The following is a 16,523-nucleotide window of genomic DNA, read 5'->3' as shown; positions in this document are numbered from 1 at the left end:
GAGCTGTGAAGGGTTTTAGGGTACTAGTAACTTATTGGGGAAAAGGTTCTTTGTTGCTTCCTTCTTTTCATTTTTAAATTAGGTCAAGTTTCTTTAACTTTTTTGGTCTAATGACTCATGTTTTTAAATTATAAAATAAAATAACAAAGGAAACCAATTCGATGAAAATACAGTTATTATTATATTAAGAAAATCAAGTTCTGAGACCCCACTCCCCCAACTCCCTTCCTTGTGTGCACAAGGAACAGAGGGATGATGCTGTTGCTGTCATTATCACAACACAACATTCTTTGATCTGGGGCTGTCAAAGGTGGATTGACTTATTGTCTCTTCTTCCAGTGATAAGCAATTTTATTTGAGGGGGAGCTGTGGTTCATAAGTGTAATGCTGGAATATTGTCCTGGTAAAATTTCTGGATCTTCCTGTTTTAGGTATAAACTTCAGCGACTTTCTCAACTTCTACAAGCAAGCTATAGAGTGTCAGCTGATGTAACCGTTTTGTTTCTCTCACTCCCTTCCAGGTGCACGAATACCTCAGAAGTAAGCTTTGCTCGCTGTATGAGAATGACTGCATTTTTGACAAGTTTGAGTGTTGTTGGAATGGAGCAGACAGGTAATTTAGCTGTAATTCAAATGGTCCATGAAACTGTGACCATTACTTGGGGACAGGCCAAGTCAGAGATGAGGAATCCCATTCAGTTTGGGGGAGGTACTCACTGTGTGTGCTATGGTTTCAATATTCATAACATTAGGACTCATTTATTTGGATGTAAGATTGACGTGAGTTTTTAATTTTCATTCCCAGGGGCTCCCCTGTTGTTCAGTGAATTCTGAAATGTTCTGGCCTGGGTGACAACTACCCTTTAGATGGATGGCTATTATTTAAAAACCTATTTCTTTTCTCATTCTAGGATCCCATCAAATGACTCATTTATGCCCTTCAACATAAATAGTAGAATAAAATATTTTAGGTATGAAAGTTTGGAATTATCTGTTTTTAAAAAACCAGAACGCTTCTTCACATGCCAGATTATCAAATATGTGGATTAAATTGTGGCCACTTAACTAGAACAAAACTGTACCTTTATTTCAGTAATTACCCATTCCTTTTGACTTGTTTTTCTAGAGGAAGGGCTAATTTTGAGACCATTCAAGTTCCTGTAGTAAATTTGTAATCATAGCTGACATGTGGTCCTGGAAGGGTTGGCAGACACCTAATGCAAATTAGAAACAGTGCTGTGTGAGCATGCTAGATGTCCAGAATTTGGCTGTGGGATGAGGTGGCCTGGGCAATAAGTTATCCTTCCAGCTCTAGAACCTGATAACATTAAAGTGAAACCTCCTCCCCAGACTTCTCTTTTCCAACCTGTGACCACGAAAAGGTCACTTCTCTCTTTTATCTCGTTTCCTAATAGGCTTTGATACTCAGTCAGCATTAAGCAGAATGGTGCCTTATTAACTCAGTCCAAGGAGGGAAAAGGTGGCATCAGTGCCTTGTGGCTAGCTGGCTGCAAGAGTCTGTAGTAAAAGAAAAATAATAATAATAATAATAATAAAGAAAAAGGGGGGCAGCTAGGTGGCACAGTGGATAGAGCACCGGCCCTGGAGTCAGGAGGACCTGGGCTCAAATCCAGCCTCAGACACTTAACACTTACTAGCTGTGTGACCCTGGGCAAGTCACTTAACCCTGATTGCCTCGCGCCCCTTCCCCTCAAAAAAGTCTTTAGCACTTTTGCCCTTGGGAGGCCATGTTGACTAAGAGAGAGTGCCAATCAAAATATTTTAATAAGATTGTAGTATTTTGCTCTTCCTGCCCCATCCTTGTGCTCTCTGACTGGGTCCCCACAGCAGCTGTGGGAGGTCAAAGTACCGGAGGAATTATTCTCATCTTCCAGGACAGGAGATTGAGGCTTCTCCCAGGACTGCCTGGCTACTGGGATGGTGCAGCTCACAGTCAGGGACCTAGCAGTGGGGAAGGAGCTGCTCCTGCCACCTTACTTTTACTTCCTCAGTCTTCATGAACTGGCTTCCCACAGTGGCTGCTCTTACTTGTTTTTATCATCTAATTTCCCACACCTACTTTATAGTGAACTTTTCCCAGGTTTTATTGAGAACTACATGGAAAACAGTGTTTGGAATCTGCCCTTCTTTCCATTGAGGTGACCACTACCCTTTTAGCAGTTAAGCAAAATATCCACACATTGGCCCTATCTGAAAATGTATGTTTTACTCTGTATCTTTAGTTGATTATGTCTCTGGAAAAGAGGTAGAAAGTGTGCTTCAGTGTAGATCTCTGGAACTGTGGCTGGTCCTGGCATTGTACACATTCTTCACGGTATACTGGTTGTGTAAATTGTTCTCTTGGTTCTGCTCATTTCACCCTGCATCACTTCCTACAAGTCTTCCTAGGTTTCTCTGAATCCGTCCTCATCATTTCTGATGATTCCATTCATATACAGTCATTTGTTTAGCCATTATCCACTTCCTTTCAGCCACTCCCTTACTTTCCAATTCTTTGCAATAACAAAGAATATTACTCTGAAGGGTTTTCTGTGTCGGTCCTTGCCCCTTCTCTTTGATCTCTTCAGGGTATATACCTAGAAGTGGTATCTCTAGGTCAAAGGATATACATGTTTGGTGATTTGGGGAGTGTAGCACTTCACAGCGCTCCCAGTGGGCTTAAGTACACCTGCCCTCCTGCATTCCCTCTTCCAGTTTGTTTCACTTTTGAAGCTCTTTTACAGCTTAGCTGCAGCTTACTTTTTTAGGCTTATTATATGCTATTTCTCATCACTTATTCTATAGTTCAGACAAAGTGGCCTTTTTGCTTTACCTTAAACATTCCATCTTGTCAGTAGATGTTTATTAAGTTCCTCTTATGTTCCTGGCATTGCGCTAAGTGTTAGACATTCAAAGAAAGGCAAGAAATAAAAACAAAATAATAGTCCCTGCTCTCAAGGAACTCACAGCTGGTGGGAGAGACAATATGAAAAAAACTATGTACAAACAACTAGTAATACTAGTAATAACCAACAGAGGGAAGACACTAGAATGAAAGGGAATCAGCAAACACCACCTGCAGAAGGTGGGATTTTAGCAGGGACTTGAAGGAAAGGGGCGAGGGGAGAGCATTCCAGGCATGGGGCAGAGCCAGTGAAAAGGCAGAGACTCAGGAGATAAAGTGTCACTGGATTGAAGAGTTGGTGGGAGGCTGAGGGGCGTTGTATGATGTAAGAAGACTGAAGAGGAGGAGAGGTCTAGCTTAGGAAAGACTTTGGAAGCCAAATAGTTTCATGTTTGCTCGTTGAGATAATAGGGAGACACTGGCATATATCGAGTGGGTGAGGGAACTGACGTGGTTGGGCCTATGCTTTAGCAATATCACTTTGGTGACTCAATGAAAGTTGGACTGGAGGGGGCGAGGCTCAGGAAGGCAAACACCCCCCAGGAGGCTGCTGCAGCAGTCTGGGAGCCTGCATTGGGAGTGTTGGCAGTATTGGTTTCTACAGTGGTAAAAATGGGCAAGACTTGGCAGCACATTGGGTATGGGGAGGGAGGTAAGAACAGCTGGGGGGAGGGTATTGGGGGAAGAAGAATCAGTTCAGTTTTGGATCGTAATGTTTAAGATCATCATCATTTTTGTGCCCATTCCTTTGCCCAGATTGTCCCCTATGGCTGGAGTGCTCTCACTCCACTTCTTCTGTGGAGGAATCCCTAGCTTCCGTCTTAAGCTCAGCTCTTAAGTGTCACTATCTACCTTTCCCAATTCTTCAGCTTGCTTAGTGTCTTCCCCCTACTGTGAAATTCCCATACTTAGTTGGTATTTATTTTAGATGTACTTAGGGGTCCGTGCTCTTTCTCAAGGAGAATATGAGCTCCTTGGGTCAAGATGGCCTTATTTTTGTCTTTCTACATTAGGCACAGGGCCTAGCACATAGTGACACTTAAAGGGGCTTCTTGATTGATTTCATAGAAGATAACAGAGTGCCTCTGAGAAACACTCTATTGTCACCACCAAAAGTGGCCATTTTGAATAATGGAGCTACAATACATATAGTTGTTCTCTAGTTGAGGTGACCAGTTCAGCCTTCTAGGAGAAACTTAGTAAAGACTATATGATGCTGATGAAGAATTATTTACTCAATGTCCTAAAATGCATCCCTTATGGCCTGGAGGTAACCCCGGGGTCTTGAAGGCCATGCTACATGAGCAAGAGTGATGGAAGATTCTATGAGCTTTTTCATTTATCAGTGGACTCAGTAACATCATGTGTTCACAAGCAAGGGTGTGTGTGTGTGTGTGTGTGTGTGTTCTCCAAAGGCCATCTTAGCCAAATTTGGGTCAACACCAAGTTGCCGCCTGTTGTTGATGAATTGGGGGGGCAGGGCGTGGAGCGGGAGCAGTTAGCACACACTACAGCAGTCTGGAAATCATCTAGATTGCATATGTTAGACCACAGGTTGGATTCTGATCCAGAAGGAAATGAATTTGTACCTCTCCACCCACCCACCCCAGTTTCCTGCTAGAAAATCATTTTTATATTCAATAACTGACTTTTTTTCCCTTCTTGGTTTTCTAGTGTTGTCATGACGGGATCTTACAATAATTTCTTCAGAATGTTTGACAGAAATACAAAACGAGATATCACCCTGGAAGCATCCCGGGAAAACAATAAGCCACGCACTGTTTTGAAGCCACGCAAAGTCTGTGCAAGTGGCAAACGAAAGAAAGATGAAATAAGTGTCGACAGCCTAGACTTCAACAAGAAAATCCTTCACACAGCTTGGCACCCTAAGGAAAATATCATTGCTGTAGCTACTACAAACAACCTGTATATATTTCAAGACAAAGTGAATTAGGGTTGGCATTCCTAGCAGGAGTCCACTTCTTGCATAGTTGAGATAGTTGAATCTAGCATTTGTACCTGTAAGAGAGAGAGAGAGGTCCATTGTGGCACCCCTTTCCAGTGTTTAAAAATGTGCCATGTGACAACACATTTTTATAGCTACATGGAGAAAGCGCTGTTGATGATTCACTGTGGTGTTCTCCATGTCTGCTAGCCATTTAGGTAAGGGTAGGGCACTTTTAATTTAAATGACTACTTGCACCATCTTGCCTAATGGACTAGATTGGACTGTATCAACATTGGTTTACTCCACTTTTTATGCCTTCCATTGTGATGACGTCAAACACAGTGAAAGCCTTCAGTCATGCTATGGGATTTAATTGTGTAACCTCATTACTGTATCATTTGTGGCCCTTTTTTATTAAATACAGCTCATTCTTACTGTGGCTTGTAGCATTCCTCCTCCTCTGGCCTCCTGGACTCCTCCCCATCACCTCTCTTACCCACTTCCCCTCCACCCAGCCCTGGTGGTGGTGTATTCAAAAAGAAAGAAAAAGAAATAAAGCACATGAAATGGGTCAGTTTGGGGTCAATGGTAAAGGGGGTTTATGTTGCGAACAAATGTTTTAATGACAGTTGGACTGTAATCACTCCTTGCCGTGTCTGGCACCAAAAACAAAATAAGAGAGAGAGAAAAAAAAAACAAAAAAAACTACTGAATAAAAGTGACAAAGAATGGAGAATCTGGTTTTTTTCTTTGTAATCTACCTCTTTATACCAATATTTTATGTTTTACAGTAGATGCATTGAGATAAAAGTGGTCATTTTCCTGAATGTTTTTCCCTCTTTTGTGGTAATTACTTTAACCAGTGTTCTTTACGTATGGAAGGAGGAGTTACCAGTCCTTTAGAAAAATGCTTTGAAGAAACTGAACACCCTCATTCCACAGACCTCAAAATGCTAGCAGATCTTGCCATAGAGAGAAAAGAGGATGGGCACGTGTATAGCCCTTTATCTCTTCTCAAAATCCTGCTGTTGTATCTGGGAATCAGATTTATGGAACTTCAATCCATTTTATGGGACTCTTGACATCGCACAATCTCATCCCAATTTTATTTAATGCCTTGCTACTAAATAGAAAGTCACTGACAGTGTTCATCTTTAAAAATATTGTTAAATTTTCCTTGTTGTTCAACTATATAATGTAGTATGAAATATCAAGTGATTTTTATATAGATAAGAAAATTTACACTGCATCGAATATACCTGGTATTTTTCTCTTGTATTTTATTGCTATCAGTAATGAACGAAGATGTAGTTTACCATGAATGTTTCTCAAATTTTCCTTTGGCTTTCCAAAGCTGTTGCAATTAGAGACAGACTTAAAAGGTAAAACTTACCAGGAAGTGCTTCACGAAGTCATGGAGCCCCATGAAATAAACGTTGGTGGTTGTCACTAGATGACACATTTTCATAAGCAAATGATTTATCCAAAGATGAACAGTGCCGCCTTTGCTTTTTGTTATTAGTGTGTAGAACATAACGTCTCTGGTCTGCCAGAAGCTTTAATTAAGAAATATGGACTTTATATTTTAACTACATAATGGGGGGGCGGGGCATTTAAATTGGTAGAAAACTTGGTATATTTTGGTTAAGAGGAATGTAACTCTTGACCTTGACTTGTAGCGAGAATTGTAAGTGCTTCTATATGTATCCATAAGTCATCATTTTATTTTTTTAATCTTTCAATTATGAAGATTTGATTATAAACAGTTGCCTATTTAACATTCCACCTTAATTTAATTCCCCTACACTTTTATTAAAATATGTCTTGTAAATTTTACATGCCTGATTGTGAGCACGCACAAATACTTTTATGTAACATTTAATGCTCCTGTATCTTTGAACTTAAGAATTCTGCATTTGTATTTTTAAAAACTGAATTTCTTTCTAATAATTAGAATCTAAGATGGTGGGGGCACTTTTGACTAATGTAATTGAATATCTTAGGTACATTAGTTAACTCCAATAGGTTATTTACTCCTCAGACTTGAATTGGAAGCTGGGGTCTGCCCCATCATGTTACAGGCATTAATCAGGGACATTTTAAGCTCAAGCTGAATGGGCAGCTTTCCAGATTTTTATGCAAGGCTGATGGTTTCCTTAATCGCGGGTTCATGTCTTAAGACAAGCCCACTCAATAGCTCTTTGGAATTTTCCTTTGATTGGTCACTAGCTGTGGTGATATTCTGTCATGACCCTATGGGTTAGAGATTCTCGGATTCACTGAACCACCTCTAATCAATCATATTCCTCCATCAGGGACTGCTATTGACTAATCATTGTAACAGTATTCTCACAAACTCATTTTTTATTTCGTTGGTGTTACAAATGATAAGCCCAGCCATTCATTTTATATGGTCATGATTAATATTTTTATTAATAAAAGTGATACATAGAATAAACAGTCTTGTCAAGTTGCTTTGTATCCCATTCTCTAACCACTAATTGGTTCTGCTACCTTCTATCCCCACCTTAATTATTTGGGAGTTGGGGTGGGGAAACTTGACTTGCATTTCCTCCTCCTGATATTTCCTTGGCTTGGCAGGAAGAATGGATATTTTCCATATTTACATAAATACATGTACATACATATCTAATGTATACACATATACATCCATGCGTACATACATACAATTTCTGATCAGCTTCTGGCATCTGCACAGAACCAGCCTGTTGATAATACTTCTTACACTGGTTCTCTGGTAAGCTTTTCAAACAATCAATGCAAGAAATCTTCCTTGGAATCCAAAGAGCATCCTGTCTGTGTTTTCTACCTCCACATAGCAACAGACTGCCTCTCTGTGTGTGCATGTGTGTGTCTTGGTAGAATGTGGTTTTAACATTTGCTTTTTAAAAATAAACTTAGTGATAACATTGTAGGCATACTTGCCTTACAGCCCTAAACATGAAAAATAGGGCTAGGGAAATCCACATGTGGGCCCACATCAGTAATCTACGTGTATGGGCTGCATGAATTTAGTGATATTTACACGTAATTGAAATAGCTAAGTGACACACACCTGTCAACATGAAGTGACAAATCAGTCAAAAATTAGAGAAGGCAGGTGGTTAGAACCTACCGGCTTTACCACTTCATGAATTCTAGCTAGTTAGGTTAAAAAAAAAAAGATTGCAAAAGATTTCAGGTCACGTATTAGATACTAAGTAGTTAAGATTAATGATTTGCTTAATGATTCACTATCAAACTACTAGTAAAGGAGTTTTTCTGGAGAGTTTAAAAGCAAGATTTTATTTATATGGAGCTTTCCAGAAATATCTTACGTGTGCTACCCACTCAAAAATAATTGCACGTAGTTACATGCTGCTACTTATAAATTAGTTTAACCAAATTGAATATACATCGTTTTTCAGAGTGGCTTGTATAACCCTATTTCAGCATATCTTTATTCCCTTCCTACTTTTGTGTACAGTGAGGTAGCCAAATGTGTTAAGGGGGAAAACTTGAGAAGCCTGAAGTATTGGAACATGGCAGTCCATTGGGTGGCCTTGCTTGAAAAGATTGTTTACAAATGTGAGCCAGCTTGTAACCTGAGTAAAATGGATGTTTTCCTAAAGATCCATTATTATTAGGTTATGACCCTGAATTAGTGGTGGAGCAGAATTTAAGCTGCTTTTGTGTCTTACTGTTAACTGCCCGAAAGTATGTTAAAAGCTGTCCAGTCTATCTTGAAGACTCACTCTTCCCCATTTTGGTAAACAAATAGTATGACTTGGCTGCAAATAACAGGGTGGGGAGTGTGCTCACTCCTTTATTCCTAAATCTGCTTTGAAAATTTGTCAAGTTGGGCAATTGATAACAAAAAGAAGTAATGGTCTGGTACTGTGGAAAAAAATACTGGATTTAGAGTCAGACCTAATTAAAATCTTACCCTTCTACTTCTTGTATGCCCTTGAGAGGCTAAGTTGCCCTCCTTGGGTCTTGGTTCTCTCTAACATGAGGGAGGCCCTTCCAGCTCTAAATACTGGATCTAGCAAGGGAAACTGAATGACTAGTCTTTTGCAAACTGTAAATAGGTCAAGGAACAATATGGCTAAATTGTTTTTGTTTCTGGTTTATTTTTCTGTTGCAGTTTGGATATTTCATAATGTAATTTGAGTAGTTTATTTCTAAACCCTGAGCTGTCTGCCTACACATACAGAATTATTTATTCTTGGAGGATTCCCCCACTAGGGGGCAGTGAAACATTTTCTTGGACAATCACCTATGTAAGAGAGACTGAAAATTACACAGTAGGAGACAAGGGAGAAGACGTATTTCCGTTAAGAAAGCATTTCTTTGTTGTCCATCAGTGCCAATGGAAGTTCAAATGTCACGTTCCCTTTCTTGTCATTTAAAATGTATTCTTTGCTCATAGGTGATTAATAAGGTGCCATCTCCAGTGCTTGGGGAGCCCCCAGTGGACAAGCCCATGGTAGTGGCCACCATGGAGAGTGACTGGCTGGTAGGACATCCCAGTGGAATCCAGAAGAGGGCATCTAGCTGGCCCTTTCCCTAAACCCAACCTGTGAGTACCACCTGCTTCCCTCTTACACAGAAGAGCCTTGGATTTCAGTTTATGTCTATAGTGCTTCTGCTCCATGGGGACTCCTAGGATTGTTGATTTAGAGTTGGAAGGGGCCTTCGAACTCCCTCCCTTTCTCAGGTCTAGCAGCACTCACTGCCTCCCCACGGTGGGGATCCATTTGGTGTTCAGATTCTGAGCTCCAAGAAGCCTCAAGATCACACAGCTAGTGTCTGTGTCATGATTTGAACTCAGTTCTTCCTGATTCATAAGTCCACTATGCTACCTCAGTATTCCAAACATGATACTTGGGAAGTGGAACGTCACCCATGAGTGTCCATCAGACTTAAGAATAAATCTATGAATCTGGGTCATCATCTTAGCAGACAGCAGGTTACGAATATAATGGGGGAGGGAGCATAGGATTAGACTATATCCTAGGGGTGTCCAGTCATTTTTCAGTCATGTCTGACACTTTGTGAGCCCACCTGGGGTTTTCTAGGCAAGTGTACTGCAATGGCTTGGCATTTCCTTCTCCATTTCATTTTACAGACGAGGAAGTTGAGGCAAACAGGGTTAAGCCACTTGTCTGAGGCCAGATTTGAACTTTGGTCTTCCTGACTCCAGGCACTCTATCCACTGTGCCCCCTAGCTCCTCCAGATCCCAGGGAGAAGGATGTCATGATCCAGGCCCCTGGACATCTTAGACCAGAGATTGTACATTTAGGGAAAGGAAGTAACAGTAATTAACATTCATGTGTTGTTTTAAGATTTGCAAAGGATTTTACAAATACCTCATTTTATCCTCCCTGGTGCTATTATCCCCATTTTACAGATGAGGAAACCGAGGCAGGCAGGTCAACTGACTTCCTCAAGGTCAAACAGCCAGTTAGTGTCTGAGGTTGGATTTGAATTCAGGTCTTCTGAGCCAAATATGGGATAAGGCCCCTCTACCATGGCAGATAGAGGAATGATTAAGTCTAGGGCTGGCCTGCCTTCTACGTGGGGTCTATCATTACTTGGCATTTTTTCCACCCACCTGACCTGTTGGACTTGAAGGTCATCCTTCCATTTTTCTCTTCCCTCCTAATAGGGATAGGGACTGGGCTTGTGAATTTATTGGTATAGGAAGCTTCTGGATAAGCATTTTGGGTTGGCTTCTTTTCTGCATTGGAATAGTCTTAGAGAGTTGGCTGGAATACTAAGTGATTTGTCCCAGACACACAGCTAAGGGTGAATCAGGTGGGATTTGAGCCCAAGTCTTCCTGCCTTCAGGACCCATACAGTCTCCTCACTGCCAGCCAGGATGCTTTTCCCTCCTGAATTCTCCTTGTCCTAGAACCATAACGTCCAAATGCTCTAATTCTCTTTCTTATATATAGACCTGGGCATAGCTCTACTGCCAACTAAATCAAATGTCTCCTACAGAAAGCCCACTCCCAGCAGCTTTTTGCTCTGTAACTCTCCCATGCACCTGTCCCAGTAGTATCTCAAGCTTGGCCCCAGCACCTAGTACCCTAGCACGGGCCTTAATTTGCATATCACTGACCATGGATTCCAATAAATCTCCATAATACTGGAGCCTTGTGGGACCACCTTCCCTCAGATAGCCTAATGACAGTTGTGTTGTAGATGAAAGGATACTGATTTGCAAATCAACTAATTCTTCCCTGGCAAGTTTAAGTTCTTTTGCCAGGTTTGGATGTCACCCAAGCTGGCCCTTGAAATACTACAAGACCTTTGGAAAGAGGGAAACCCATTAATGGTATTAAAAGTATGTTGAGGGAGAGTAGGCTCGAGGGAAGACCGTTTGCAAAATGACACTTACTTTAATGGATCTCAGACAATAAACAACCCATACCATCTCACTCAGTGTAATTTTTATCCATGCGCCCCATGATGCTTCCTGGGGGTCATTCACTTCACAGCCTCCTGGATTCTCCCTCCACCCCAACCAAAAAACATGAAATTCAATTTGGTTGTTTTTTTCCTGCATGGTCCTGTCAACCTAGGCCCCACTCACTCGTTCTCTAAGTTTTAGACCGAAGTGTACCACTCCACTCTCCTTTAGAGGAGGAACTTGCTTTTGCCTCTTTCTGTATCCCCAGTCTGGCACTTACTGTCTCCCTTTTAATCTTGTTAGAAACATACTTAGTCTAGGAATAAACAATACTCATTGGAAGGCCAACAAGGTCTTAATTATATCTTTCATTTATTCCTCCTGAATAAATGGCTACGTCCCCTGAGCAGAGTAAGGGGAGTACAAGGACTCAGATGGATGCCAGTCCTTTTATTGATTCCTAATTTGAATCTCCCACCAGGTCCTTCATTGTCCAAATGCAACCCCCTGACTGCCAAGTCATGTCCTCCTCAAATGGCTAGTTTAAGCATACGTACAAGCCTCTAGCCTTCCACCAGACCAGAAGCCTGGTCTCTGCTAGATCACAGCTCTGCTAAAGCTGGGAGATACTTTCAATTCTGTGGAAACAAAACTGCTTCCACCATTTCTCACAATCTGTAAACTCTTTGAGGGCAGACCCTCATTTTGCTTTTGTATATATATCCCCAGAGCTTGGGACATAGTAATGACTTCATAAAATTAGTTTTATTCATTCATTCATGGATACCAGTATAACACTTGGTCTGTGTCCATCTGTTAAACTTTGTTCTCACTGTATGAGCAACCTGTTATCTCTTTAAATGAATGTTGGTTTAAAAAAAAATCCCTTTCAATTCCTAAGGACAATCTCACCCCACCTCAAATATAACCCTCCATTGTAAAAAAAAAAAAAAAAAGGAAGGAAGGAAGGGAGGGAGGGAGGGAAAGGAAGAACACAAATCAACACATTGGCCTTGACCGCTAATGTGTGCCTCATTCTGCACCAATAGCTTACCCCCTCTGAGTATGCTGCCCATGTATCACCATCAGCCCTCTGAAGTCATGATTGGTCACTGTATTGATAAGAGGGCTATTGTCTTTTAATGTTGTTTTTCTTTAAGTTGTGGTCATTGTTTAACTTGTTCTGGTTGTGCATGCTTCCTCATGAGTTGGTAAAAGTCAATCCATGCAACTGGGGATACATAATCCAATCCAATCCGATAAACATCTATTAAGTACCTACTAAGTGCTAGGCCCAGTGCTAGGTGTTAGAAATACAATTAATTAAAAAGACAGGCTCTCCCCTCAAGGAGCTTCCAATTTAAAGGGGGAGAGAACATACAAAAATAGGCAGGAAAACAAGGTGGGGGGTGGGAGTGGGAAGCACCAGGGGGTACCTGGTAAGCTGAGTGGCCGGTCTCTGCCCTCTATAAAGGAGAAGTTTGGTACACCACCCTCCAGCCCTCCAATTTAGAGGAGAAGGGAGGTTGAGGGAGGTGGAATCAATGGAGGCTTGAGTTTGCGGCTGAGTTTAGAAGTGATGTGCTTAACCAGGGAGGAGGATCTTGCTCTCTAGTGTAGAAACCCATCAGAGAAACAGATGAAAAGTTGAGTAAGCAAAAAGGAGATATTCCCTGCCCTCAAGGAACTTACATTCTATCAAGGCAGATGACCTCTACATATTTAAGCAAATATTAAATATATTCAAAATGAATTTAAGATAGTTGGAGGGGGCACTGTAGCAGCCAAGTGTATCAGAAAACAAGCATTTATTAAGCACCTACTATATGCCAGGCACTGTATTAAGTCTTAGAGATACAAAGAAAGGCAAAACACAGTCCCTGCTCTCAAGGAGCACACAGGCTAATGGGGGAGCATGTAGTAAAAAACTATGTACAAATAAGAAAGGAAATATTGAAGGTAATCAGGAAAGGCTTCTTCTAGAAGGCCATTAGTCAATAAATATTTATTAAGCACTGTGCTGAGGTGGGAAATGGGCACATAAGTGGCACAGTGGCTAGAGTGCTGGGCCTTTAGACAGGAAGACCCATGTTCCTGAGTTCAAATCTGGTTTCAGACACTTAACTTAGTAGCTGTATGACCCTGGGCAAGTCCCTTAACCCTGTCAGCCTCTGTTTCTCACCTGTAAAATGAGCTGGAGAAGTGATGGCAAATCACTCTGGTATCTTTGCCAAGGAAACACCTTAAGGAGTCACAAAGAGTCAGATATGACTGAAAATGACTAAATGACTACAAATAAGGTAGAGATACAAATAAGAAAAAGATAGTCCCTGCCCTCAGGGAGTTTACAATCTAATGGAAGAAGTCAATACCTAAAGGAAGCTGTTGTTGGAGGAATCCCAGTAGAGCAGCTGATAGAAAATGAAGAGTGGTATCTTAGTTCAGGTGGGTAGGTGGGGAGCAGTGGATAGAGCACCAGGCCTTGAGTTGGCGATACCTGAGTTCAAATTTGACCTCAGACACTAGCTGTGTGACCCAATTTGCCTCAGTTTCCTCATCTGTAAAATGAGCTGAAGAAGGAAATGGCAAACCCCTCCAGGATCTTTGCCAAGAAAACCCCAATGGGGTCACAAAGAGTTGGACACAACTAAAAAGCAATTAGAGCTGAGTTTTGAAAGAAACAAGGGATCCTAAAAGGTGCTGTCAGGAGGAGAGAAATCCAGCCTTGGGCAATGGCCAGATCAAAGCTAGGGAGACAAGAGATGGGGTGTCATGGATGAGGAACAGGGTGAAGTCCAGGCTGGCTGGCAGAGGCTCAGAAGGAAAGTCATGTGTAACAAGATTCAAAACAGGAGTGGGGTCTGGTTGCCTGGTTTTCAGGGTCAAATAGAGGAGTTTATATTTGATTCTAAAGAAACCAGAGGCCCTTTGGAGTTTATACAGTAAGAGAATGACATGGTTAGATGAATGCTTTAGAAAAGTCACTTACGGATGGATTGGAGAAGAGAGAGATTTGAGGCAGGGAAGCCAGGAATCTGCTACAGTTGTCCAAGTGAAAGGTGATATGGACCTGAACTGGAGTAGTGGCCGTGTGAGGAGAGAAAGGGACAGAGAGATGTTAGGTAACGTTCTTATTGGGAAGAATGGGACACTTACAGATAACTGTCCAAGACACGTGCTGATGGATTAGATCTCATTCCATTGTTGTCATACTCCGGGTGATAAATATGCTTCCTCCACTTGCTTTTTCCTGCATTGGTTGTAGCTATGTCATGTAGCCATGTATCTCATTCTGGATGCTCAGGCTTTAGGCAGTCAGCACTTCTATCTTTTCCAAGCAGGTGGAGTGAACAATAGCAAACATAGGCTAAGTCCCTACTGTGTGCTGGATGCTGGGGATACAAAAATAAAATGAAAGTCCCTTTTCTCTAGGAACTTCTATTCTAACAGGAGTGAAAACAACATGTTCACAGGATCAGAGCAATTTCTTTTGGCTGGAAAGTAGATCGTGTGAAGAAAGAAGCAGCCTGGAGCCAAATGAGGAAAGATCCTTGGGGGGAGGTCAGTGCCCTGCCCTGCATGAAGGACTGGCCAGAGTAGGAGAGAGGAGAGCTAAGTACTTTTCACCCTCTGACGGTCTTGGAGTTTTTTTGGGCTCTGCAGTCACTTTGGGTGTTTTTGGCTTCTAGTGCTGAGAGAGAAGGTGAAAGATACCAACTCTGCTTCAGAGGCCAGAGAAGTTTGTTTTTTATCCTAGAAGCAAATGAGAGCTATTAAAGCTTTATGAGCAGGGAAGTGATATGGTGAGAACTGTGCTTTATATCAATTTGATATAAAGAGAAATTGGAGAGGGGAGAGATGATGCAGGGAGACCAACTGGGAAGCTTTTACGACAGGTGAGGAAGTGGGGGATGAGTACTTGACCCAGGGGTACTGTTGTGAGTGGACAGGAGGGAATAGGCACAAGGTCTGTGGTGGAGGAAGAATAGAAGACTTGGCAATTGGTTGGATACATAGGGTGAGTCAGGATAAGATGTCAAGGATAACCCTAAGGTTGTGAATCTGGGGGGATGGAAGTAATGGTGTTGCCCTCAGTAGAAACAGGGAAGTTCATAAGAGGAGAAGATTTGGGGAGAAGATGATGAGTTCTGGTTTGGGTGTCACAGGCCATCTGGTTAGAGATGTCTGATAGGCACTTGGTGACATGGACAGCAATTGAGAAGAGAGACGGGGGCTGGGCATGTAGATGTTAACTCTCTAGAAATGATAGTTGAACCCATGGGAACTGAGGAGGTCACTAAGGGAGTACAGAATGCGAAGAGGAGCACCCAGACAGAGGGGGCTGGACATGACCTAGCAAAGGAGATGGAGAGGGCATGGCCAGACAGGTGGGAAGAGGAGGGTTATGAAAGTCCAGATGGAAAAAGTAGTCCAGTAAGGGGCAGTTTGGCAGAGTTTTCAGTGTCAGGAACTGATTCATAGAACTGGTTTGGAGTCTAGCCCCTAATGTTTATTAGCTACGTAATTATAGTCAAGTCCCAGCTCAAATCCCTCCTTCTACAGGAAGCCTTCCCTCACCCTTCTTCATTCTGGTGTTCACCTTCACTTGAGTATGTCCTATTTGTCTTGTATGTAGCTTGCTTTACATAGATTTGTTTGCATGTTGTTTTCCCTGTTAGACTGCAGGCTTCTTGAGGGCAGGGATGTCTTTTGCCTCTTGTGTCCCCAGCACTTAGTACAGTGCTTGGCACATAGTAGGTGTTTAATAAATGTTTATTAATTGATTGAAGTCACTTAACTTCTACCAGCCTTAGTTCCCTCATCTGTTAAATGAGGTTGTTAATAATAATAATGATGATGGCAAAAATGCACAGGGTTATTGGGGAGTAGAAATGAGAGAGTTATTAGAATAGGTTTGGAAAGCTTTCACATCTTATGTAAAAGTCAGCAATTATCATTAAAAGGAATTATCTTTCTTTTTTGGATTTTATGCAGGTTAGCTTCCATTCAGCTTTTATTTTGGATTCAACAAACACTTATTAAACACCTATTATGTCCTAGGCTCTCTCTCTCTCTCTCTCTACATATAGACAGATAGGTAGAGAGATAGATATACACAGAGAATATATTAAAAAGATAAAATATATAAAAATGCACAAAATGCATAAAAATACACCCCTCACAAAACAAAACAACACCAATCCAATACCTGCTGTAAATATATACTAGAGGAATATAATACATAGACAGA

At 41.5% G+C, this 16,523-nt stretch overlaps 1 protein-coding gene across 1 annotated transcript in view; it reads left to right on the top strand.

Annotated features, from left to right (window-relative positions):
• PPP2R2A (protein phosphatase 2 regulatory subunit Balpha) overlaps positions 1–5,586 on the top strand; it is a 102,617-nt gene extending 97,031 nt beyond the window's left edge. Inside the window, exons 9-10 of the mRNA XM_036750477.1 lie at positions 522–613; positions 4,580–5,586. Coding sequence (XP_036606372.1) covers positions 522–613; positions 4,580–4,859 — 372 coding nt within the window. The 3' untranslated portion in view covers positions 4,860–5,586. The remainder of the gene's footprint in view (positions 1–521; positions 614–4,579) is intronic.
• The last annotated feature ends 10,937 nt before the right edge of the window (positions 5,587–16,523 follow it).

The sequence above is a fragment of the Trichosurus vulpecula genome, chromosome 3 (assembly GCF_011100635.1).
Source record: "Trichosurus vulpecula isolate mTriVul1 chromosome 3, mTriVul1.pri, whole genome shotgun sequence".
Lineage (NCBI taxonomy): Eukaryota > Metazoa > Chordata > Mammalia > Diprotodontia > Phalangeridae > Trichosurus > Trichosurus vulpecula.
The sequence above is the reverse complement of the archived record's forward strand: the minus strand, read 5'-3'. Positions and strand labels throughout refer to the sequence as shown.